The sequence below is a fragment of the Drosophila ananassae genome, chromosome 2L (genome assembly GCF_017639315.1).
Source record: "Drosophila ananassae strain 14024-0371.13 chromosome 2L, ASM1763931v2, whole genome shotgun sequence".
Taxonomy (NCBI): domain Eukaryota; kingdom Metazoa; phylum Arthropoda; class Insecta; order Diptera; family Drosophilidae; genus Drosophila; species Drosophila ananassae.
The window spans coordinates 6,837,348-6,860,748 of record NC_057927.1 but is presented as its reverse complement, the minus strand read 5'-3'; the positions used below and the strand labels follow the sequence as shown (position 1 = coordinate 6,860,748).

The 23,401-nt window shown below is 38.4% G+C and overlaps 4 protein-coding genes and 1 long non-coding RNA gene across 8 annotated transcripts; 1 reads left to right on the top strand and 4 right to left on the bottom strand.

The window, feature by feature from the left end:
• LOC116654500 lies at positions 1–1,215 on the bottom strand. The gene has a single exon (XM_032449576.2). It carries the CDS (start codon positions 976–978, stop codon positions 49–51), a length of 930 nt encoding a protein of 309 aa, XP_032305467.1. The 5' UTR covers positions 979–1,215; the 3' UTR covers positions 1–48.
• A 294-nt stretch (positions 1,216–1,509) lies between these two features.
• LOC6500671 (alpha/beta hydrolase domain-containing protein 17B) lies at positions 1,510–6,146 on the bottom strand. Of its 2 annotated transcripts, XR_006507653.1 has the most exons (6): positions 6,038–6,146; positions 5,293–5,919; positions 4,998–5,177; positions 4,802–4,934; positions 4,342–4,609; positions 1,510–3,773 (listed from the first exon to the last, which is right to left on the bottom strand). XR_006507653.1 is itself a non-coding variant. In XM_001953656.4 (5 exons), exons 2-5 carry the CDS (start codon positions 5,754–5,756, stop codon positions 4,526–4,528), a joined length of 861 nt encoding a protein of 286 aa, XP_001953692.1. In that variant the 5' UTR covers positions 5,757–5,919; positions 6,038–6,146; the 3' UTR covers positions 3,947–4,525. The 2 variants fall into 2 exon arrangements, 1 of the variants encoding a protein (XP_001953692.1); XM_001953656.4 differs by lacking the exon at positions 1,510–3,773 and having other exon boundaries at positions 3,947–4,609.
• A 119-nt stretch (positions 6,147–6,265) lies between these two features.
• LOC123257309 lies at positions 6,266–22,416 on the top strand. Of its 3 annotated transcripts, XR_006507349.1 has the most exons (5): positions 6,277–6,626; positions 6,682–6,817; positions 6,878–6,994; positions 19,561–20,143; positions 21,359–22,416. It is a non-coding gene; the product is annotated as an uncharacterized LOC123257309 (long non-coding RNA). The 3 variants fall into 3 exon arrangements; XR_006507348.1 differs by having other exon boundaries at positions 6,280–6,626; positions 6,682–6,994; positions 21,359–22,414; XR_006507350.1 differs by lacking the exons at positions 19,561–20,143; positions 21,359–22,416 and adding an exon at positions 10,687–11,404 and having other exon boundaries at positions 6,266–6,626; positions 6,682–6,994.
• On the bottom strand, positions 7,643–8,865 carry LOC6500670 (fork head domain-containing protein FD5). Its single transcript, XM_001953655.4, has one exon. It carries the CDS (start codon positions 8,712–8,714, stop codon positions 7,896–7,898), a length of 819 nt encoding a protein of 272 aa, XP_001953691.1. The 5' UTR covers positions 8,715–8,865; the 3' UTR covers positions 7,643–7,895.
• LOC6500669 (fork head domain-containing protein FD4) lies at positions 17,862–19,566 on the bottom strand. The gene has a single exon (XM_001953654.3). The coding sequence runs from the start codon at positions 19,348–19,350 to the stop codon at positions 18,226–18,228; it is 1,125 nt and encodes a 374-aa protein (XP_001953690.1). The 5' UTR covers positions 19,351–19,566; the 3' UTR covers positions 17,862–18,225.
• Positions 22,417–23,401: the final 985 nt, after the last annotated feature.

Here is a 23,401-nt window from a genome sequence, read left to right as displayed (position 1 = left end):
AATACACAGGCTATTTAAAATTAAATACAATTTAAAGCTGATCATTTTTTAACACAGCGGAACATCATACGCCGAGTATACCCGAGCAGTAATTGACTCTGGATCTTCCGTGGGACTGGTTGTGGTATTTTCGTCTTTTCCGGATCTAATATCTATGAGACCACTCCCATCAAATGTAGCATCCGACGATTCCTTGTGATTATATGGCAGAGGTGTGCTGGTAGCCTGGAGATCTTTATTGCCCTTGTACTGTATAAAGTACACATCCGGAGGATTTGTTTGGATTGGGGCAGCCTCTTCGCGTTTTTGATCTTCCCCTTTAAGAAGTTCTCCCTGCTGATTTGCGACCGGTGCGTATACAGAATTATTTTCTGATGCCTGTACCTGGTACTCATCTGGGGAGTCGGAAGGGTATCCATTAGTTTTCGCGGGCAAGTACAGTAGACTTTCCCCCTTATTTCCATATAGTACATTTCTATGCGTGGAATCAAAAGGCGGCGAGTATGTATTTTGTGTTTTTTCACTGTGGGCGTTCGAAACCGATTGCGATACATAATTTATGGGGGAACTCGAGGGAACATTGGGCACCAGATAGTGGTAATGAACATGCTGGGTCACTATTGGACTTTGGATTTGCACTGAGAATTGGCTTGAGTGGGTCGATTGGCTGCTCATGTAGGTTGCATGTCCATTGCTGGTTGCCGAAGGAGGATTTTGGTTTATTTTTGGTTCTTCACTGACACCCACTTGAGATGCATCCGATGGATACCCTCTATCAATACTTGAGGCTCGAGTTATATCATTTACAGGGCGTTCTTCTGGGCCCAGTTTGTTGATTGGCCTGTTCACAATTCTTCCAAGCGACTGGGCTTCAATGAGATCATTATTTTTTAAAACTGGAACTGACACACTGCAATCTCCTTGCACAATCAAAATGAACAGTATACCGTAAAACAAAAGCACTTTTAATTCAATCATTATTTAATGATCGCGATAAGGCACAAGCCACAACTGTCTTTTGGCCCTCAAAATGCAGACTTTATATGCTTTCAGTTATATAAAAACATTGTGAATTGTTAGCTTTTGGCTTAAACACCAACTTAATTTATTTATTTGTTTTGTTTCTCAGTGAAAGGTTGTGCTGAAAGACTGAAACGAATGTAATTATGTTGTCACGAGTCGAAATATCTATAAAAAAAAAAGAGGCTTGATTTGCGTGGGCTTTTCAAAATGTAACACCCTATACACGGGGTCGTAAAAAAATCAAATATTTCGGGATTGAACTTTGTGAGACGCTTTGGTAGGGTATACAAAATAACTTAATATTTTTATATTATGCAATACCCAAACAAAAAGATGTGAAAGTATTGTTTGTTTATTATTTTATGGTGTTGCTACTGGGGATTCCATTGCCACTAAAAAGAGATATAAGCATGTATCCAACGGAAACGGAAACTACGTACACAAGCACTTAGACTCAGATAAACCCGCCAATTATCCGAATACAAATTATGATTCATTTAGCTCTTTATAAAGATTTTATTACTATAAAATGTATTACAACAAATATGTAAAATGACAATAAAATGAGGAAAAAATACACTATTACACACATATATATGCTTGCGAATGTTATTAAGCCTAGAACTTGTCCCCATGGGTGGAAGGGCATTATCGTGTTACTTAATATAAATGCAAAATCACTGTAAAAATTTCAAACTTAAGATACTACTAAAAATAGTTTTTATTATGTTTTTTTTTCTCTTTTCTTTTTTTTGATGTTATTTATTATTCATATTTAGATTCGATCGATATATAAGAAGTATGTATATGTTTGTGTGTGTGGTTTTCTTTTTATGTATATATATTACGTTTTTTTTTTATATTTTGATGATCTATGAATGAGCTAATGCAGAGACACTTTAATATCGACTCTCGGGTTTCTAGCAAATGGGTTTAACAGGTGGTTTCTAGAAGTGGATCAGGCTTATGAATAGTCGTAAATGGTTTTACAATATTAACAGTTGTGGAATCTTTGGAGGCTCGTTTTAAAGAGATAAAGTCTTCGTGCTGGCTTGCCATGATTTTATTTCCGTGGTACTTATCCGAAATGTAGGAGCCCAACTTTTGGGGTATTGGTTGCTGTTCCCTGCCTCCAGACCTTTCACTTGGCGCCATATTGCTTACGTTCCGATCGCTGAGGGACAATTGAAGATTTCGCTCCAAGGGCAGCTCACGAATCTGCTCGGAGAGTCGACGGATATTTAGCGGAAGTTCGTCATTGGATTGATTGGGAATCGATAGGGAGCTATGTCTAGAGTGCAATTTTTCTACTTGAAGTAAAGATCTGGCTTGATCGTTTGGACAAAGCAAGTTACTATTATTTTGATATACAGATTTTCTAACATGGTTTGCTATCGGACTGGAAGTCTCCTTTACTTTGTCTGGAATAACACTTGCTGATTTACTTTGAATATTTCCTTTTAGATCGTTATTGGATTGGTCGAGGCACCAGTTTTTGTTTTTATTATGCGGCGGTGAGAATGGAGCAAACAGCAGTCCGGGTTCATTTAAAAATACGTGATCTTCGTCTAGCACTGTCTTCGAATGCTTCAGTTGCGGCTTCACACACTTTGCCTTTTCAGTTCTGGTTGAAATAAGTTTATTGTTTAGGGAAGATAGAGATTTTTCGCGATAGATATTCTTCTTGGGAAACTGTGAGACTTCCACGGGGACATCTGCTTGCCGTCGAACCCAGGGATCAATGTAATGTTGGGAATTTAAATGCTTTTCCTTTTTGGATGAGATATCACTTCTTATATCGGAATTCTTAACCCATGGATCAGAGGGATTAACCAGACAGCTAGTACTCCTGTTGTTAGTGTCGTATAAGAAATTAGCTTTGTCAATTTCCACATTGTTGGGGGAAGTTTGCTCCGATTTACTTATTTTATGAGTCAGTTGACGATAAAATTGATTGTCTGCATTGCTGGACAGCTGTCTCGTTGTTTTGTTAGCACCTCGCGGAGATTTTGTAACCTCGCTTTCATCCGATATAATGATGGCTTGCTGAAAGCCACTTTTATGCAATGACAGTCTTGGAGACACTGCTCTCTTATCCTTTCCCGTAGCACAATTTAATTGCAAACACCCCTTGGCAGACTCGTCTATTGCAGAATTCTTTTTATCGGATGTCTTACATACTTTCAAGTCTTGGATCTTGGCGCTATTGGCCAGCTTAGTACCTGTACCTGTATCTGAATTTAATTTGATTTTGATTTCTTCGTTGGCTTCCGAGTCAGACCCATTCGATTTGTATTCCTTCTCACAATTGCATACTAATGTCGATGAAATGGATAAAACTTTTTGACTGTCCTTGAGAGATCTGCTCGACGACACTCGCCTAACACTATTTGCATCGACCTGCTGAGACACTTTGTTGTTTAAATAACGCCCGGAAAGTTGCGTATGTTGGCTATTAATATATAAGTTTGCATTCATTGGAGAATGTGGAGAGAGAACTGGAAGTGTTGGCGCCATATTTGGTTGTTTTAATCGGGAAACAAAAAAGCCATTCGACTTTTCATTACTTAAAGGTGGGTCATCTTTTCTATGTTGTTTGTTCTGTCTGTTACCGCACGGTTTATTTAATAATTCAAGTTTTGAGAACTGTGGTGATAATGGTTGGGCTTTAAAACACGAGCCCGACTGCTTTTGCTAAAGAAACTTCTGCTCGAGAGCCTTTGTAGAACTCTGGCTGGAATTTGAGGCACCTGCAAAAAGACCGAACATACTCATTAGAAATACTCTTAAAGACGAACGCTTATCGAAGAGAAATATATAGAATATGAAGCGCAATAAAATTCCTTATGAATATTCTGTAATTCAAGCGACAAATCATATTTCTTTGTTTCGTTTTAAGAAGCATAAATAGAAAAAGGTAAAATTCCAAAGTATCAAAAATTGCTTTATTCAAACTTTTTGTCCTTACACTAATGTATAAAACCATATTACTGATTACTGATGTGTATTTGCTAAATGATAATATTCAAACAAAACGTAATTGTTTCTCTTGTTTGTGTCTTTGCCTATCAATAATATTAAATAGCATTTACATATTTCATTTTAAGTTAGATGATATGATTTTTACTTATTGTTTCATAGAGGGGGGAGACCAGGATCACAATGCAGTAAATATGGGGATCTTGGTACAAAAAACTCCTGGCATATTCATATTTAATATATATATTAACCTTTAAAAATGCAATTATCGAATGTATTGATGTGAGCTATGTATGTATATAAATTATTACATTGCAATATTTATGATGTTTTACAAACCATCGTTTTCACTCCGTTTTTTGTTAGCTTCCGCATTTTTTTTACTTGATTCGCTTCCTGCGGTAGCTGAGGATGGATTGGGATGTTTTGAACTTAGGGACACACTGGCTCCGGCAGGGTTTGAATTCGATACTACACCAGAAGTAGTGTCACTAACACCTCCATCCACATTATTCTTTAATTGTCATGTGATGAGCTCCACCGACAAGAACTTCCGCAGGCGTTCATAGTAATGCGGATGAAGCTCAACATCATTATGACCAGCGCCCTGAAATTAGAAATTACGTCAGATTCTAATACTATTAACAAAATGGCAATGTTTGTTCTCTTGGATCGATTATTGAACAGAAATTGGATTGCAACTTGATCTGGCAACTGTCTTATTGACACACATTTGTTTTGGGCAGCAACTACACAATATTACTTTACAAAGAGCAATCCATCAATGAAATATATTCACCTCCACCCAAAACGGCTCCACTGTCTTAGGACACCGCTCGTAGATTCCAATGCCGTGGGAGAAGTCGATGACCTCGTCATCGGTGCCGTGAATAACCAGAACTGGAGCCTTTACCTTAGCGACCTTATCAATGCTGTTCGGAAATGCGATAAGATCAAATAAAGGCAGCTTGAATTGATGGACGCAGTACGCTTACCTGGGAAATGCGTCAAAGAACCAAGTTCTCTTTGTGTTCCTAAACACGACTCTCAGGCCAGACATGAGCGGCGAGTGGAGAATTACGGCGCCGACTTCGTGGCGGGAGGCCAGGTCCACAGTCGGCACCGTGCCAATACTCTGCCCGTACAAGATTATTGTCTCGGGACTAATGTTGTACCTGGAAAGTAAAGACAGAAATTAATATTTATTATAAAATTAAATAAAATATAGATAGTGTAGCGATGGCTAAATATGACTTAATTATCACTGCTGTAAAAGCTTAATTCGCTTACCGCGTTCGCATTGCTTGCCAGGCGGCTTCTATGTCCGCGTACAGATTCTTCTCAGAGGGCTTGCCGCCGCTCATGCCGTACCCCGAGTAGTCGTAACCAAAGATATTGCAATTGATCTGCGAGCCGAGGGTCAGATAGAAGCTGCTCATCTGCCCGAGATCAACTGCATTACCATGGGAGAACAGTAGCGTGTACTTGGCGTTTTTACTGCACCGGACGTAGGTACAGGTGATCAGGTTGCCTCGCGAGGTGCGGGTGAAGAAGGCCTCCACCTTGGACTTCTCCCGCTCGGAGTACTGCCATTCGGCGCGGTCAAAGAGCTGCAAGTTGTACCTGGCATTCGTGTCATCGGCGGGGGTCAGCTTATACGTGGGCTCCGGGGGCTGGAAGGCCAGCTTGGCCGCAATGTTCCCCGGACAGGGGGGGCAGCAAAACATGCAGCACAGCTCGCTTATGCTGAACATGCTGGGGTGCCAGCAAATGCCTCTCCGCGGAATGCAACTGTTTTCACTTCTTTTCTCGTCTCCTCTTCGCCCTTTTCTCTAACGGTGCGCGATGTGATTTCTATCAACAAAGGATAAGCGAAGAGGCCGAGTTCGGGTATTGGGTCTGCTCTGAGTCAGGTGGCTAGGCGGCGGAAGGACGAGACAAATAAAGCATTTTGAAATCGAGCACAAGATTCATATCACAATATCATAATCGGGGTTCGAAAGCTAATTTGGTTTCTTAAATTTTGTACACTCACATTAACAAAATGGCAATGTAAAACAACTATGAGAGGAGATGGAATCGATAGAAATATCGATGGTCCAAAATCACTGCTGCGTTTTCCAACCCTGAAAAAGGGGCGGGGCGGCGTTGCCGGAGTTTTGGTCCAAATGGAACGGATGGGATATGAATCAAAAGCTAAACTTTATTTAAAAGATATATTTAACAAATAATATTTGATAAACATAAATTTATATAATGTTTCAACTAATGAAATTGTAGAATATTAGGTTTTACTTGCAGAAAAATCAAGTTCTCTAATATAGCGTCACTATTTTTATATTGATTGTCACATTTTCAAAATTAGCATGGCTTTTTTATATTTATGCATTTAAAATAAATATTATATTTATTATATTTAATTTATAATCCGAAGAAACAAGAAGATTTGAAACTAACGATCTATTATCGATCGGTATGCCTTAATCGAAAATCGGAAGCTACGAACTCGGCGGCATGGCTTTCTTGGCATAGACAATTTTATTTTATTTATGGTTTTTCGACTTTTTGTGGAATCTAGGAAATTTTCGGAGACGTCAAAGGCCTAAACTTTAATAACAATAAGTGTACTAGTTTCTAATAAGATATAATCTAGAAACTAATATAATTTTTGCTTTTTAGGAGTCTCTGAAATCGCCCAATGGCTTGGCTTGGGTCAAATTCAATTTGTTTTATGGGTTTTGGACTATTTTGGACTGGATTTGAAGAAGCAGCCCATCGAAAAAGGATCAAATTTGAATTACGAGAATTCTGCCACGTATCATTGAAGTTTTTAATAAGCTGTAATCGACACATTTATTCAAATTGTATTTTTCAGGGGTCTCTGGCGTCCCAAAATGGAGAATGGACACAAAAAAGCAGGAATTACTAAATCTTATCCAAATTGTTCTGGGCTTTTAACAATCGACTACTACAATAATTTATAACAAAATTGGTAAGTCTATATGGCACTCGCAGGACACCTATGTAAGTCTTAACCAATCTTGCCGAGGTTCTTATTTGGTTTGTAGGGGCTCTTAGGAACTTTCCGGGAATTAAGCAAAAGTTCATGTTTGTAGATATCTATTCTTATAAAAGAATATGAGTTCCTCCCTTGTATTTCGCTGTTTCTTAGCCAACAATAGAACAAATAGGCAAATGTTGGTAATAACACCTTGTTAAGCCCATAAATAATCTTATACATTATACTAGGGTGTTTTCGGATTCGACTTCCGACACTGAATCGCCTTTCTTGTAAGACATAGCAAGGTACATTCCCCGCCATATCGACCGTTATCCTCACGCCTCCCACCTGTGATAGGAACGGAATACATACTTACACGAGGCATTCCAACTAGGGTCGAAGTCAAACATATATAAGGATGATTGGCAGCTAATGGAAACAACGGCTAGTCAAATATGTGTGTGCGGGGTGTGAGCCCAAATGATTTACAAAACAAGGCAGGAAAAGTAGGAGGATGGGCGGTAAGTTAACCATTGCAGACCTATTTTTGTACCTGTAATCGAATTAATCGTAGTTTATTTACTGACTATAATTATTTGCGGAAACAAACATGGAAGATAGTTAGGAAAATGCAAAGAGTTGAATGCTATCACAATTACATCTTTATTGGGTATGGGTATTATAATATAATATTACTGGTTACAAAAACTGTTTCCAATTTTTAGACTTCAAGGAGGATATGGGGCAGTTCTTTATTGATTTCAGAGCTAATCCAAATTCAATCGCTTACAATATTTAAATACGAGTACACAAGTAAATAACATAAAACTATAATAATAGGACCACTAATTAGTTATTTTTGCCTTATGGGCAATTAGTTACACTGTTGAAATCAAAATACTGACAGCGGCCCGTTGTGAAAAAGCGGCGGTGTTTTTTGATAGCAAGGTAAATTGCCATATTGGCTGTTGTATAAAAAGTTTGGAAAGTACAACTGATAGTGCGTGGCCAGTTCGTTGAAGTTAAATGGCAAGGTAAACTGCTGCTTTTTCAATGCGTTGGCTTCGGCACTTCCGAAATCCGGATGTGGTAATCCCTTTGGATCCGGTGCTATTAGACTCTCGATGGTGAACGCCCGTTTCGGACGAACTGGTAGCTGCGGCAAACACGTCGGCATGATCGTCGGCAAAGTCTTGTAGTTGGGTATCGAGGCAGGAACAGGACTACCCAGGTCAAAGTTGGCAGGCATGTGTCCGGCACTCATGGGCGGCTCTGTGAAGCCCAGATGACTCATTTGATCGTCCAAGTAGTGAGCACTTGCCATTTCTGTATTGGCGGCGGGCAATTTCCAGTTGTTTAAATCCTTTTCCAGCTGTTTGACACGGAAACGTTTGCGCCTTCTCAGCAAGCTGCCGTTTTCGAACATATCGAAGGCCATCGGATGGAGGGTCCAGTAGGATCCTTTGCCGGCCTTGGTAACATTGCGGGGCACTTTTATAAAACAATCGTTAAAACTCAGGTTGTGCCGCAATGAGTTCTGCCATTTTTGCGTGTTTTTCCGGTAATAAGGGAATTGCTCCATAATAAATCGATATATCTCACTGAGCGGCAATAATCTTTGCGGCGAATGTATAATGGCCATGGCCGTTAATGATATGTACGAGTATGGAGGCTTCTGATCACCGTAAGTCATTTTCAATGGGCGTGGCATTTTGGACGTCGGGTAGTTCAAAACAATTTCACACAATCGGTCCGCTACGTTTTTTTTTTTAATTTATTTGTTTAGTTTTTAGAGCGATGTTTTCTCGGCGACAGCAGTGTTAAGACTAAAATGAGGGGCAACCAAACTTCATGTTTTATGGAAGGGCAACTACACCGGGGAGAGCAAGACCGGATCGGAGAGTAATCCTCATGTTATACATACGTATTCCGAGCGAGAGGGCAGTCAGTCCGGCATTGTTGTGGAAACAGGTATCAGATCTGGTTGTCCCTGTCTGAATTTTGTACCAATGGCAACCGTAGGTGTTGTTTACGGCCAGGCTCGGAGTGGGGTTGTTCGGGGAGTTACGGCCAATCATCGCTCCGGCTATTACTCATACAAAGTTGTAGTAGCCAAAAACACCAGGAGCGTGGCGGAAAAGCGTTTTGTCCCAGCGACAAGGCAACGAGGCCCCATTTTTTCCCATCGCCATTTTCAATTTTCAATGATAGTGCATGCGTGCTGTAAAAGCACAATGTCCCGGGGAGGGAGCCCTTGATTTGCAAGCTTTTGTCAATACCTGTTTATTCTATATGAATTGTGGGCGTGCCGTAACATGAAACAATAAAGGAAATGCTCGTATTTCACTTCCCATCGCACTGCTTTCCTCCGCAAAATGGTTTAAATTGCTTTTGCCTTTTGCCTGAAATTGAAAAATAAATTATGAACACAAATATATGTACATATTTGCCTTATGATATATGTTTATCAGCTTAATGTTCAACATAACATGAAAAAATTAAGAGGTGCTCTCTGAATAGGTGTAATTGCTTGTAATTGCTGGTAATAAGGGCAGTACATTATGCAGTTTTTACTAACATTTACTTCTATTTACCTACTTTTATATTTATATTTTGAAATATTCACTTAATAATAGTTTATTTTTCACTTACCTTCGAGTTCCTTATCGAATGACATCTTCGAAAAAAACATTGTTGACAATAAGTTGGGATTTTAAATTAACATTTTTATTTAGTCATAGTTCCATATGATCAATAGAAGCCATATGAAGAATAGAAGCTGATAGATCAGTAGGGTTCAGTACGGCTGGGGTTTTAGGAAAAGTACCTTTGTATATCTAATTCTAGCTGGTAATTTTAATTTTTCCTGTATTTCTTTGGCCATAATATTATTTTAATAAAACCTATAACTTTTAGGAATATCTACCCCAATTGGCCTTGAACCATATACGATGTAGATATTACCAGAATAGTGGTTGACTTATTCTAATCTAATTTGCTAGATATTAATGTTTTATTGTAATTTTAATGTTTAAGTAATGTTCAAATGTTGCTCATTGCTTTTTAAATTAGATATTTATTTACATAAGTCAGTTCTTAAATGGAAAACCAATAATAATATTTTATTTAAAAATGTAAAATTATACATGTATAAAATATTATAATTTATTTTACAAAATTAAAATTTTTTAAATAATTAATAATCTCATATGTGTGGCCCTTATATGTGCTGGATTAGGCCTCAAATATGCTTGGGCGTCTTTACCCTTTTAAAGTTTTTAGATTTTAGATGAAATTTTCTAACCTATGTCAACCATCTTTGGCTTAGCCCTGCTTTTAATATTAAATTTGACCAAATACAGGAACTATTTCTTATCTAGAAAGTTTAGTCCTCCTATTTTTATCATATGACGCCAAAATATTTAAGTTTCTTCTCCAAATTTCAATACCAACTCAAGCTGCCAGAAAATTTCGAACCGGAAGGGGCGTGTCAGAAATGTTAAACAGGTTTGGCTGAGTGGCATTTAGGCCTAAAGAGATGGCCAAAAGATTGACCTATATGACACAAAATTAGCCAGAATCATTAGGCCTTAGTTTTGAAAATTGTTTAATAGTATGTTAAGTTTTCTTAAGGATGCTGCCAAACAAATTCGAAATTAATGCGATTATTGCCTCCTTTTTAGTGTCAAAGATGCCAACAATCATGCGCACAGATGGTCCTGGCCAGATCCGGTGTGAAAACAAGAAAAAAAAGGTGCCGTGGCATGGGTTACAGTCTTTCAGTAAAAACAACTACTCAGTAATCACCCAATCGATAAGTTTTTCTCCTCTTCTGCTGTCGACTGTTTTTTGCCGAGACGCTAAGATGAAAGAGTCTCGACATCGTAAACTAAATCAATTTAATTAAGCATGCTCTCCCCATAAGGACTTTACATGACTAGAGGTATTCGGAACATAAATAGCAGGAATGCTAAAAACCTTACAAGTTTACTTCTAATTAAATATTTGGTAGTACCGTGTGTAAGCTGCTGATTCCCACCAAAGGTCTAAAGCGTCCAAATAACATATTTAGCAATATTATCTTGATTTAAAATACTGTACGCTCCCAAAAGGAGTCCGAAGCGAAGACAAGATCTTTGCTGGTGTCGGGGATAATAACCGTCAGTATTTATTTTACCTATGTGTTGGGGATTTTGTCTGCTTTGTATTGCTTTATACTCGTAAGAAATAAATGTTTGAACACAACAGGCCGCCAATTTATTGAAGGCTAACACACTAATTTGAGGAGTTGAGTTGTGTTTACCCCGAGGAGCTGCGAAGTATACCGGTATGCATGTGTAGGTTCCTCTGAATCTTCCCGACAAAGCTTAAGTGCAGTGTTCATGCTTCTACCTGCAATATAAGAGCGCTAAGGAATACTGCCCAGTTGGAATTTTGCTGGTTCTAAAATTATGGTTTAAAGGGTGCAGGACTTTATTTAATGCAGATTTGAATTATGGTTTTAAATTTAAAAGTTAAAAAAATAGTTTTCCTTAGAAAATACTAATATTATTATTTAGATCCTTATATTTTACGTTCTAGAATGATATACCAAAAACATGTAATCCTGGAATTCATAATTATAAATGTGATACAAGTTTATTTAGATATGAATATAATTTTGTGAAAAAACGTGTATTTTATGATCAGCAAATATTAATTTAAAAATATTCTGATTGATATGTTTCTTTCAGACTTTTTTCGATAGTATGTTATAGTTTATAAAGTTTATTTTTCATAAAAATAGCTCCAAAACCCCTTAACTTATTATATTTCTCCATATTCTATTAATCTGTTTATAATATTTCTATAAGAAAAAGTGTTCATATTCCTAAGCATACACTCCTAACGTACCAAAGAAAAAATAGTAATGTACTCCACGTAATGAAAATAATAAGCCCTTTTTATTACTGATAAAGAATGTAAAAACGGTTGGCTGGCGATGCTCTATGGATAGTGCACTCAGCCGCCCCAGAGGCATATTTCCTACTGCCCCTATTAAATGGGCATCGGCCGGCTCAATCGTTAGTGTCGACGAGGTGAGAATGAACATCGTCAGCTCCTTCGCTCGGCTTATATCATTCACACAACACCCATCGGACCGAATTTAAATCATAACCTTATTCATGACAGAGCGGCTCGGCTTTGGTTCTTGATTTTCTTGGCTGGTTGGCTCCTCCAGCCAAGTTGAACGTGGGTAAATGATTAAACCGCCTGGCAGGCCAGAGATTCCTGCTTCCTCGGCTCTGGAGCTGGAGCTGGAGCTGATGCTGAATCGAAATCAAATTAAACTCGGTGGTGTTTCTCCTGTTGCGTGTGTGTGTTTGGGTTTTGGTTTGGGTTTGGGTATGGGTATGGGTTTGGGTGTTTGTATGGACGAAGGAGGAACGCATTGTATATTTTGCAATTTGAACAGCCGCTAGTCGCCCCGCCGCCCTACACAGACGTTTATAATTCGCAAAGGTGTGTGTGTGTTGGTTGGTTGGGGGGAGGGAGTGGAGCGTGGGGATCGGGGTGGTGTGGCAAGTATAATAAGAGGTGTGCTCAGACATCAGGCTAACAAACAGGCCGCGCACAAGCAGCGCACAGTAAAAATCACTTCGATGGAAGCCATAATGGCCCGAGCTCCTTTCTACGAACCGAGAAACTGAGATCTGACTACCAATTTAAAAATGCCGCTTTTGACTTGCGAGACAGAGTGGCGGTATTCTGCCGGTCGGTCGGTCGCTTGGTCGGTCGATCAAGAAATACCTTTAGATGGTGGTGATGGTGCGATGGTAGGCTGGTTGTTTTCGCACAATTCGTGCCTAAATACAAAGTAAGCTGTTAGAAGCATTTGATTTGGCTTTTGTTTTGCACCTTTAGCTTGATTTTGCTCCATAACTACTATAATATATATATTTTAACCAATTTACTTTCGCACATTAAGATTAAAATTTTCTTTGATCAAGAAACTCCAATAAACATGTACAGTATGATATAGTATATGGGCAATTTTTGAATGTCTAGTAGTACCACTAGAGGGTATTTCCAAATTGGCCAACACCTCTGCAGGCACTTAAAAACCCTTTTCAATTTTTTAAGTATAAATATGGTTAATCAGCATCAACACCCGAGCCGAGCTCGAGTGCAAACTAGTCTGTGTGTGCGAAACTAGTTTTCGGTGTTGAAGCTACTTAGCTGATGCTTGGCTCAGTCTTGGGCTTTTCTGCTGCTCCACTGACGGATAAGTCGTCAGTTCCTGAGGGGGACTTCGTACACTTCAACATGTATGCATGCACCGGGCATTAACAGTCGACGAGATCGATCGCATGGGAATTTGAGGCAATCTTAGCGAGACACACCACATTTTGCTAAGCACATCTCCTGTTCAGATAATGTTTACTTTATACTTTTTCATCTTGCCGCATAAGCAAATCTAATTTGCGATTAAATATATATCGCTTTTGGCCCAAATTAAGCTGTCAAGAGTGGCTAACGAATTTTTAATCCTAAAATTCTATAGAAACCCAATCCTAAATATGTATTTTTAGAGAAATATGCCGTGAAACAATTTGAAATTGAGGAATCGTTTGATTGCTTAATAATTCAAAATTGTAAATACAAATACGTTTGGTGTGTGCGGCTCTATATAAAAAATTGCAAATAATGCCCCAACAAAATTACCTCAATCAAGTGGTCACGTGACACTTGTGGTAATAAATTCGATGACTTTGGCCAAATGCTCAAGTGCTATTGCGGCTCATTACCTTCCTATGGCTGTTGGGTGCCATAAACCCAATCCTTGCACTCTCTGGTGGTATAGGATTTGAAGACCGGCGGCATCCCCATCGGAACATATTGCCCAGCATCCCTTATCGTAAAGACCTCAGTCATTTTGTTAATGTTAACCTACTACACCATGACGATCCTTTTAGGAAGTGATGTTTTCGCACTGTGTTGATTTATTGTATCATTAGTGTTTATGAGTTCGAGCCCCTTTTCAACGGCGATGACTTTGCAATATTTGTGTGTGAATGAATGAAAACAAAATAGGATCTAATAAATTATACATTTGACAAAGTCAACTGCAAAAGTTGAAAGCAGATGTCAAAGTTATATATTTAATTTATTAAGCAAATATATTAAACTTAAAATTGATTTAAACTAAAGTATCCTTTTGGCTTAACCCTCTGTATAGTGAGCCTTAAGCCACCCATTGACTCTTCCAACAAACAATCATACGAAACATATGGCTTAAACACTTGCAGTCGATACGCTTCTTTTGCATTAATGCGATTTGACCCTTTTTTATTTACAGAAACAAATTAATATCCCCTAAACTCGTACAAATATCATTAAGCATCTTGGGGATCTTGGCAGTCAAAAACATACTCGAAAACATACGTAACCATAACAATTTGAATCGGCCGAAATACAGATGGGCTCGTGACAAAGTACCGATTACTATTCGTTCCGATCACTCTAAGTATTCAAAGCCTTTGGAGCATCTCTTTGATGTACCGGCAATAACAAAAAACATGATGGTTTTGTTAATGGATTTCTATAAAGGCTTCCGACTGTTAAAAGACCCGACTGGGAGAACACCCGTGGCGATAATTTAAAGCCACTGTCTAAGCCAGCACCTTTTTGTTACCTTTGCACGCGGGGTATGATAGTTTTCGGCCAACTGACTGCATCGTACAAAAGGAAACAGTTTTGACTTCGAGGAGCTTACAGATCGATTTGCATTTTCAAGGGTGGATTCTTGCCTAAATTGAATTATTGAACTTTAGGTGAGAGGAGTGTCAGTTAGTTAAAGTGTATGTAAAACATAAATAACTTTAGTTTATAGTTTAAATGTCATTCTAAGGCTGGGCTAGGATAAGGCTAAAACACCGCCGGAGAGTTAAATTTTCCACCACCTGGTTTCCAAAGTTATTGCAGTACATATTTCTAAGCCATAAACTGATTTATCCAGATTAAAAAAAAGCAAAAAACAAGTTTACGTTTATGTTTTTAAATCTTTCTGAAAGAAAATTAAGTGTATCGAATTTTATGATTTCAACACAAACCTTAATCGTATCTGTAATTTGATTCTTTGGCCTGATTAGCCCCAAATGATTTTCACGTTTCTACAAGCGACCAAAACGATTATGCAAATTAATCTTTTATATTTTTAAATCTACAAATTATTAGAATAGATCGGCGGCCCAATATGAAATGTGGCATTTTGGTCAAGTTTTCATTTTGAAACTAATAAAATGTTTGTATAGATCTTTGCTCTCCAAAAAATATAAAAGAAAAAGTATTTATAAATCTGTAAATAATAAAATTTAAGAGTTTTGTTTTACCAACAAAAGGTGAACACAAACAAACTGAAATTACCTTACGTTAATGGTTTCGGTAGGGCCTTAAAAATCAATCATAAATTTCATTTTATTACTAAAATGACTTTGTATTTATTCAATAAGTTCAAATATTTTTCCCTTGGCGGCAAATGTTTACAAATAGTAATGACACAACCAAGACACCATTTATTATATGAAAACATTTTGTTATGTTTGTAACTAATTATTACAGCATAATTCTTCTCGCAGCTGGAGTTGAAAGTAAATTTTTGCCTGCACCTTTCATGTTGCCGCTAATTTTCCGTTTCAACTAATTTGACTAAAGCAAATATAATTAAAGCAGGTAAAACCGCTAGGTTTATGTTTTCCGACGGTCCGGTACCCCGATAAAGATTTATTTTTTCGTTTAATGGAACATGATATATGAACATTGGGGTGTTTATGCTGCAGTCATCATCTTCGATTTTTTCGAACCTCTTTTAAAAAGGCGCGACTGATCAGGGTAAATTTATTACAAGAAAAGTGGAGTTAAAAAGCAAGTAAAAAATAAGTAAAATATAATTAGTAGTAATATGTTTAGGTGGGCTGATTTTATTTGAAATTACACCAATTTATTTAAGGTTGAATATAAATCTTATAGTCTTTTTTTTTAATTCTGTTTTTTTTTTTTTAACATTTCGATAACAAGAAGATCAGTCTCTGTTAGTTTGTAAGATAAATACTTAAACATCTTTATTGTCCCAAATGTCGAAATTTTTAAAGATACAGGTTATACCTGCTAAATTGGGTTCTCTTCATAACAACCAGGATATAAAACACCTTCACCGCTATTATTTCCATTCAAATAAATTTATTTCACTTAATTAGAAAGATCCTTATGTCATTAGCAGATCAGGCCAAAGGAGACTAATTTTTTTATAATCCCCTGTTAAAGCTAACAAGATCCCTAAATACCATATGGTGTTTTTTCTCCGAATCATTAATTAATAATATTAAATTATGTTTATGATATAGATACGTATACTCACCTTTTCTTGTAATATATTTTTGTCTTAAAACTTTAAATGCCCATAGCACGTTATAAATTCGACACACTCGTACACACGAACCTTTAGAGAAAGGATACGAAAATGTGTATTTTAGCCGCTCCTTTAGATTATGAACGCAAAAGGGACTAACAAATATTTAACAGCTCAAAGCAGTTATATAGATGGCCAAACACTTCAGCTGGTGTATCCATTAAGGCCAGTTTTCTGTTACCTTGTTATTATTACTTCCTTTATGTTAATAACCCGAAAGTGTTTTAAATTTCACGCATCTTGCTTGTTAAGTACATACAACCGTTTATTGCAGCCAGAAAGGAGGACTTGCTTCGAGGGCTCCAGCTTGGGATGTGGTATACCCTTGCAGACTAATTATGCATTGGGCAGCTTTATGATAATGCTGCCTGTTTTCATCAAATTTTGCGAAAAGATTTAGTGATGTGAATTAAACGTTAAGGGATACTTTAGGGCAAGATTAGAATTATGATACTCTTCCTCAAACGGATTTGGGTGCTGAAAACCTTGGTAGGAGTCCTATATAGGGCTATATGAATTATATAAATCTTTATTCTTAATCAGAATCACACAGCCTTTTCGTCTCTGTGTTTTTGTACACACCGGTAGGTACCCACCGGTCGGAACGGGCGTGCTTAGTCGAGTACAATTTGTAACTGTCATATTATTTAACAATTACAATTTTATTAATTTTTTTATGTTAAAAGCTTAATTTTTTTCAAACCCCCTTTAGTGGGGAACCGTACCATTTTTGAAAGACTGCGACAATTTGTAGCTTTCTTGGCCTAAAATTTATTTGTTGAGGAACACTTGGTTCGTTTTAGAAACTTTAAAAAACTATATCTGGCGGACTATATTTTTATTGAAGTCCAATCCTATAGAAGTCCAATAATTAATTATTGGAATAATTGTTCTACAATCTACAACGTTATAACGTTATGGGAGTAAAATTTAAAGACTGTTGGTAAACTCTATTTTAATTTGGGTGTATTTAATTTTGAATTTTACTGATGACCCTTACCGACGCCCCTAATCATCACTGAAGCTAGAAAAATGTTCCATTTAAAAACGCCAGAAAAATAATTCTGGAAGCCTCGAATAATAATACCTATAGATTTATATGAATTAGAGTATTAAAAAATTTCCCTATAATTTCACTAAAGCATCCAAAAGAATGTCAATTTCGAGATATAAAAATTCTATTTGATCAGTTACTATATTTTTAAATATATAGGACACTTTATACTAAATATCAATATAATAAAATATATTGAAAGATACTTTTAAAGTTAAACAGGGATGAGATATATAATCCAGTACTGAATAAACTTCATTGTTAGCCATTCTGTATTATGTTTTAATTTTAAAAATATTTCAAAAAAGAGTTAAGACCTGGTCGGAGAGTCCTCGATCAGCTATACTTCAAATCTAATCTTATAAACATGTGCTGAAAATATGTATAATGCCAAGATTTTCAAAGACGATTTTCTTCGGTATTTAAATGTTTATATTCTTCACAAAATGATCGATCTATGCACTAGGTTTGATATACAAATAAAATAAATAATTTACTAGTACGGATATGTAATACAAGCTATTAAAATTTGTATAACAAGCTTTATTTACATGCCTTCTAACACCTAGGTATGCCATATGTTTTGGTCCTATTACAATTAACCTTAATTCAAAAGGAACTACGTTTGGATGGATATACATATATCGTTTCATAAATAATGCTATACATAATTGTTTTTGTTGCTTTGTTAGATGTTTCTTTCAAACGGCTTATCTAATACTATATCGTACGCATATCGTTGTCTATTCTATTCTGGACCTCGGGTGTCCGATACTGTTGCGCCGGTGCCACTAATGTGACGTTGTTGTAGTAGATATTGTGCATATTGGCAATGGGCGCTGTCATCATGAACAGCGGATGCGAGATGGCCAGCTCGTAGGTGGCACTGGCACTGGAGCCCGGAAGTCCCGCCGCCTGGAGTCCGGCCACGTTGGCTCCGCCGGTGGCGTAGTGCAGGAAGGGCACATGCGCTCCGGCATTGATCGTGTGCAGGGGCGGCAGGGGATCCTCGGTGCGACTCGATCGACTGGCGGACATGTACTCCTCGGAGGCGGAGGGCGTGCCAGGATACCGAGAGATACTGCCAGCGCTACCGCCGCCGCCGCCTCCGCATTCCACAACGTCGATGTCCACGCGATCATCATCGTCGTCGTCGTCCTCGGAGTGGTGTTCCGGCTTGTCCGGCGTAATCAGACTCTCTATCGTAAAGGATCGCTTTGGTCGCAGCTCAATATCCGAGCTAGTTAGCGAGGGCAGGCTGGTCAGTCCCATGTCGGACAGGTTCGTGTGATCAGCACTTGAGATAGAGCCGGGGATGGCATGGGGCATACCCAGCGAGTTTGGCATGTGATTCGGTGTCCTGGGCATCGGATCCAGCCGCATGGCTCCGGCGTTCATGTCCAGGGGTGCCATGTGTGCCCCACTACCTCCATTCCGGGTGGTGAAAAAGAACCGATTGAGATTCGCCAGGGCGGTGAGCTCCTCGTTCAGCAGATCCTTGTCGTTCTTGTGGAGCTTGAAGCGCTTCCGCCGTCGGAGCAGGCTACCGTTTTCGAACATATCGAAGGCCTGCGGATGCAGGGCCCAGTAGGCACCTTTTCCGGGTCTGTCCGGGCGACGCGGCACCTTGATGAAGCAGTCGTTGAAGCTGAGATTGTGGCGGAGCGAGTTCTGCCAGCGCTGGGTGTTCTTGCGGTAGTACGGAAACCTATCCGTAATAAACTTGTAGATGTCGCTCAGCGGCAGCATCTTCTCCGGCGAACTCCAAATGGCCATGGCCGTCAGTGAAATGTACGAGTAGGGGGGCTTCTGTTCGCCGTAGGATTCTCGCGAGGGCCTGGGCATTATTGAGCGATGTACTGGGTTGTACTGGGTCAACACATCACCGTGTTACATATTTGCCAACGTTAATTAACCCGTTAAGTACCCCGGCCAGGCAGTTAAGTTGTCAACAAAACTTTTCTAGATGATTTACTTTTCTAGACTTTAATCGCGCCAAACTAAATCTTATTTAATTCACTTATTAATTATAATTGATGTTTTTAATTATTTCAGTTTGGACATCCTAAATAAAATGCAGTGCATGACGGACACTGGAGGACACTAGTTTAACCGTCGGAGGAACTAAGTAACCTATGGTGGTGTAATGGCGATACGACATGACGTCCGAGGAGGCAACAGCAACGGCATTGGAAAGGCAAAGGCAGAGGCGATTTGCGATTGGATAGCGACGGCAAACAAGATCGCGCGAACTGTCGGCAATAAACTCTGCACAAGAACTACGCTCGTTATAAGCTTCAGCGACGACACTGAATGTAAAAGCACTCTCACTGAGGTTTCCCCCGGCCTGGCAAATTACCATCAAAAGCTGAATGCGAATACGTGAGCGGTGCGGCGGGGAGTGAACCAGGATGATGGAGGGTTCCGTGCCGTGTGGGGAGTGCGCGGTAGTAGCTACAGAGACTTCGGCGGCATCGGCCAAAACTGGAGGCGAAGATAGCGATAGAGAGAGGGAACAAAACAAACGACAACAAACGAAGAACACGGCACACAAAAAATTACTGTTTCAGCAGACTGGCAGACGACGTGCCGGTTATTGTACTAAGTGAGCAATGCCGTCCCCGTACAACCAACCACAGTGAGCAATGCAATCAAAATATAATCACTCACATCATTGCCCCCGTGCTCTCTCCCAATCACCGCGATGCGAACATGCATCATCCCTGTCCCTCCGCCACGGCGAAACTTCAAAGCGAACCTGGGCCGGAGCTGGGCGAGGAGAGCCAAAGCAAAGAGTCTGAGATTTACTAAACGAATAAACCAGTCCGACCAGACCACACTACTCCGCTCTGGCGAAGAGCTAATGCCCCGCCGGTGGTTGCGGCGGTTGCACCCAAAAAAAAAAGTAGGGCTCTAAACATTTTACATGGAAATTAATTTATATTCAAACTTTTAAGATATTCTACTTATAAGATTTACTAAAATCTAAACTTTTGACCTATAGTTATGGTTACCTATACTTTGGCCTGGTAGACTAAGCTCCTTTAAGGACTTTGGAACTCCAAAAACTGTTGTTTTTTTTTTTCAAAATCTAAAACTTTATATAATTTTTTTTTATGTGTTTCAGGGGAGTATCTCGTCGGTTTTATTTAGCTTTGCCTTTGCTGTTGCCTCGACTCTGCTCCGGACAAAAGAGCAGCCGCCCCGGCAGCTGGTTCTGACCATGGCTGGGACTCTGGGCCTTTGGCTTGCTTTGGCTTTGGCGTTGGCTTTGGCTAACGGCCCAATGCGAGAGAGGTGTTGAAAAAGAAAATTACAACCACTTTACCGATTTACTGATTTTACGTTTTCATAATCTTGTTAGTTAATTTGCCTGCTTGGGACTCGGCCATGATTCCACAGAACGTAAAAGCCAAAGCACATTGCCACCGCATTCGGCGAACGTGTGGGTTTGGCTTTTGCCTTTGCCTTTGCCTGTTTTGAGCTTCGCTGCGATTTCACGAGACTCGATTTAACACTAGGATGGATAATTGTCTTTAATAGTGCGCCTGATAGACCAGCAAATCGCAATCCGGCGGATGGGTGTATTGAATCGCATTAGCTATTAATGAGCAGGCATTCTTTCGAATTAATAACCACTGTGAAATGCCAATTGGTTAAAGTAAATTAACTTTGAGCTATTTTTACGACAATTTTTAACTTCTTAACTAGGTCTATCTTTGTTTTAAATAAAGATAGTATAATTTTGAAGTAGTAATTGGAAATAGTTAACATAATTTCATATATTTTTAAGCATTATTTATGTTTCTTATAAAACCATGTTCCCTAATCCATAACTTCTCTTCTATTTCAGACCTATTATTTTAGACCAAAAAAATAAAAAATACCAGCTATACTGAAGTACATTTAAAAAACTAGCCCGTAACGGATATTGTAGTAAATTAAGAATTTATTTATCTGTTTATAAATAACAATCGCATTGGCCATAATTGTGCCGTTCATAGCGATAATTAGGTGCTCGGCCAGCGAAGGTTAACAACGATGTGCCGGAGCGACGGCGCAGCTCCTAGAGGGCGGCTGGACGGGACGGGACAGACGGGCCAGGGGCCAGGGGCCCGGGCACGGCCGGAGAGAGAGACCTGGAGAGGAATGGCTGGATGAGAGTCGTCCGCCGGGAGCGAGATGGCACCACAACGATATCGCACATCTCGCTCCCTTGCTGGTCTATACGAACAAAACAATAATAAAAATAAAACCTAGGACGGGATTGGCCATGGCTTAAATACATTTGTTGGGGCGTGGCCAAAAAAGCGCAAAGTAATAAAACTGTATATGTTAATGCAAGTGGACATATGAATATGTCTACAGTAGCTCTTCTGATTAACCATTAACGAGTTTTAAATGCCTACAAAAATTCAATTATCCCGTAAAATTATATGCCAAAGGTAATCAAATTACCGCAACCAGCAATGTCATGATATTTTTGTACCAAATTATATATAAATATGTACTTAATATAATCGCTATCATTACAAATGTATGTACACACGCAACTACATCGAAGCTTGAATGAGTTTATTATTTCAGTTATGGTGAGTGCTTTTTGCTCTGCAAAAAATTGCGACATTAATTTGTCGCACACGGCCATATTGTAAATATGCTAATAATGGAGGTTCCTCCATTACAGTTTTCCATTCAACCCAATTCCATCCCTAAAGCTTGATTCGAGAAACCCTTTTTTCACCATAAAGTACGATGAATACTGCATGAAGATTTTTAAAAGGAACGTATTTTTATGAAGATTTTACATGATTATAATTTTAGAATAATATTTTAAAAATAAAATAGTTTAAAAAGTTGAATTTTTGTATAATTTCGATAAAGAATTTGAACAATAAGTGTAAAATAGTTTACTGTTTGTACTAAAAAGCGAAAAATTAAAGGTTTTAAAAAATGTTAAAAAAAAAAAACAATGTAAATGTTGTGGAAAATTGGAATCTGATAACTTATCAGTGATAAGTAATATTAGACAATAATTTCAAATAATTTAAAATAGTTCCGTTGAAAGATATGTCATGTTCAATCCAATATAGTTAATTTAAGCTTCCTTTTTAAATATGTTTGAATAGGTATACTTTACATGAAAATTTTTGGTTTTTGAAAATCATTTAGAAGCATTTTTGAACCAAATTGTTTTCCATTATTTATTTTTTCGTGAGAAAATACAATTTGGGTGAGAAGAGTATTTCCTGCCTTTATTGTTTCTGGGACATCCTAGACCTCAATTCAACCGTGAATCTTATTTAAAATTTATTTAAAAACCATTTACGGAAACATGAATAAGCATTCAAAATTCGCTAGCGGAACGAACGCGAAACATAAATTTACATTTTATACAGTACCATATTTTTAATAAAATTATAGCCGCTGAGGTTGGCTCAATCAAATGGGCTGCGAGCACACAAACATAATGTAACAACAGATACAATCACAACAAATTTCACGCCAAACAATTACAACGCGTTATAAGAATTTTGTTAACAGAGGGATGGTCAAGGTATTTAACCCGCGACCATAAATTTTTTTTTATATTCACCATGTTGTTGTTTTGGTTGCTCTTTTCTGGGCTCAGTACCCACCCAGTGGGTTTGACATTTGCCTTGTAAATGCGTAATAATCAGGACATCCGACAAACAGAAAGTAACGCTTTAATTCTATTTTCTCCGGTATACGGTTAACAGTTGCTACAATCATCCATTTAATGTCGAATTGTACCGAAACGGAAACCAATGAAAATAAACAGAAAATCTGAAAGGCAAAACATACCCCCCGGGTTCAAATTAAAAACCCATTTCTTGCTTTGCTGACAAAAATCGCATTGAAAAAATCTAATTCA

Excerpts from the sequence above, each read along its gene's own strand:
- LOC6500669 (XM_001953654.3), bottom strand. The coding sequence starts at position 19,350 with ATGCCCAGGCCCTCGCGAGAATCCTACGGCGAACAGAAGCCCCCCTAC.
- LOC116654500 (XM_032449576.2), bottom strand. The coding sequence starts at position 978 with ATGATTGAATTAAAAGTGCTTTTGTTTTACGGTATACTGTTCATTTTG.
- LOC6500671 (XM_001953656.4), bottom strand. The coding sequence starts at position 5,756 with ATGTTCAGCATAAGCGAGCTGTGCTGCATGTTTTGCTGCCCCCCCTGT. Across the intron at positions 5,178-5,292 it reads TGGCAAGCAATGCGAACGCG|GTACAACATTAGTCCCGAGA; the intron begins GTAAGCGAATTA and ends TTTACTTTCCAG. Across the intron at positions 4,935-4,997 it reads TTCTTTGACGCATTTCCCAG|CATTGATAAGGTCGCTAAGG; the intron begins GTAAGCGTACTG and ends ATTTCCGAACAG.
- LOC6500670 (XM_001953655.4), bottom strand. The coding sequence starts at position 8,714 with ATGCCACGCCCATTGAAAATGACTTACGGTGATCAGAAGCCTCCATAC.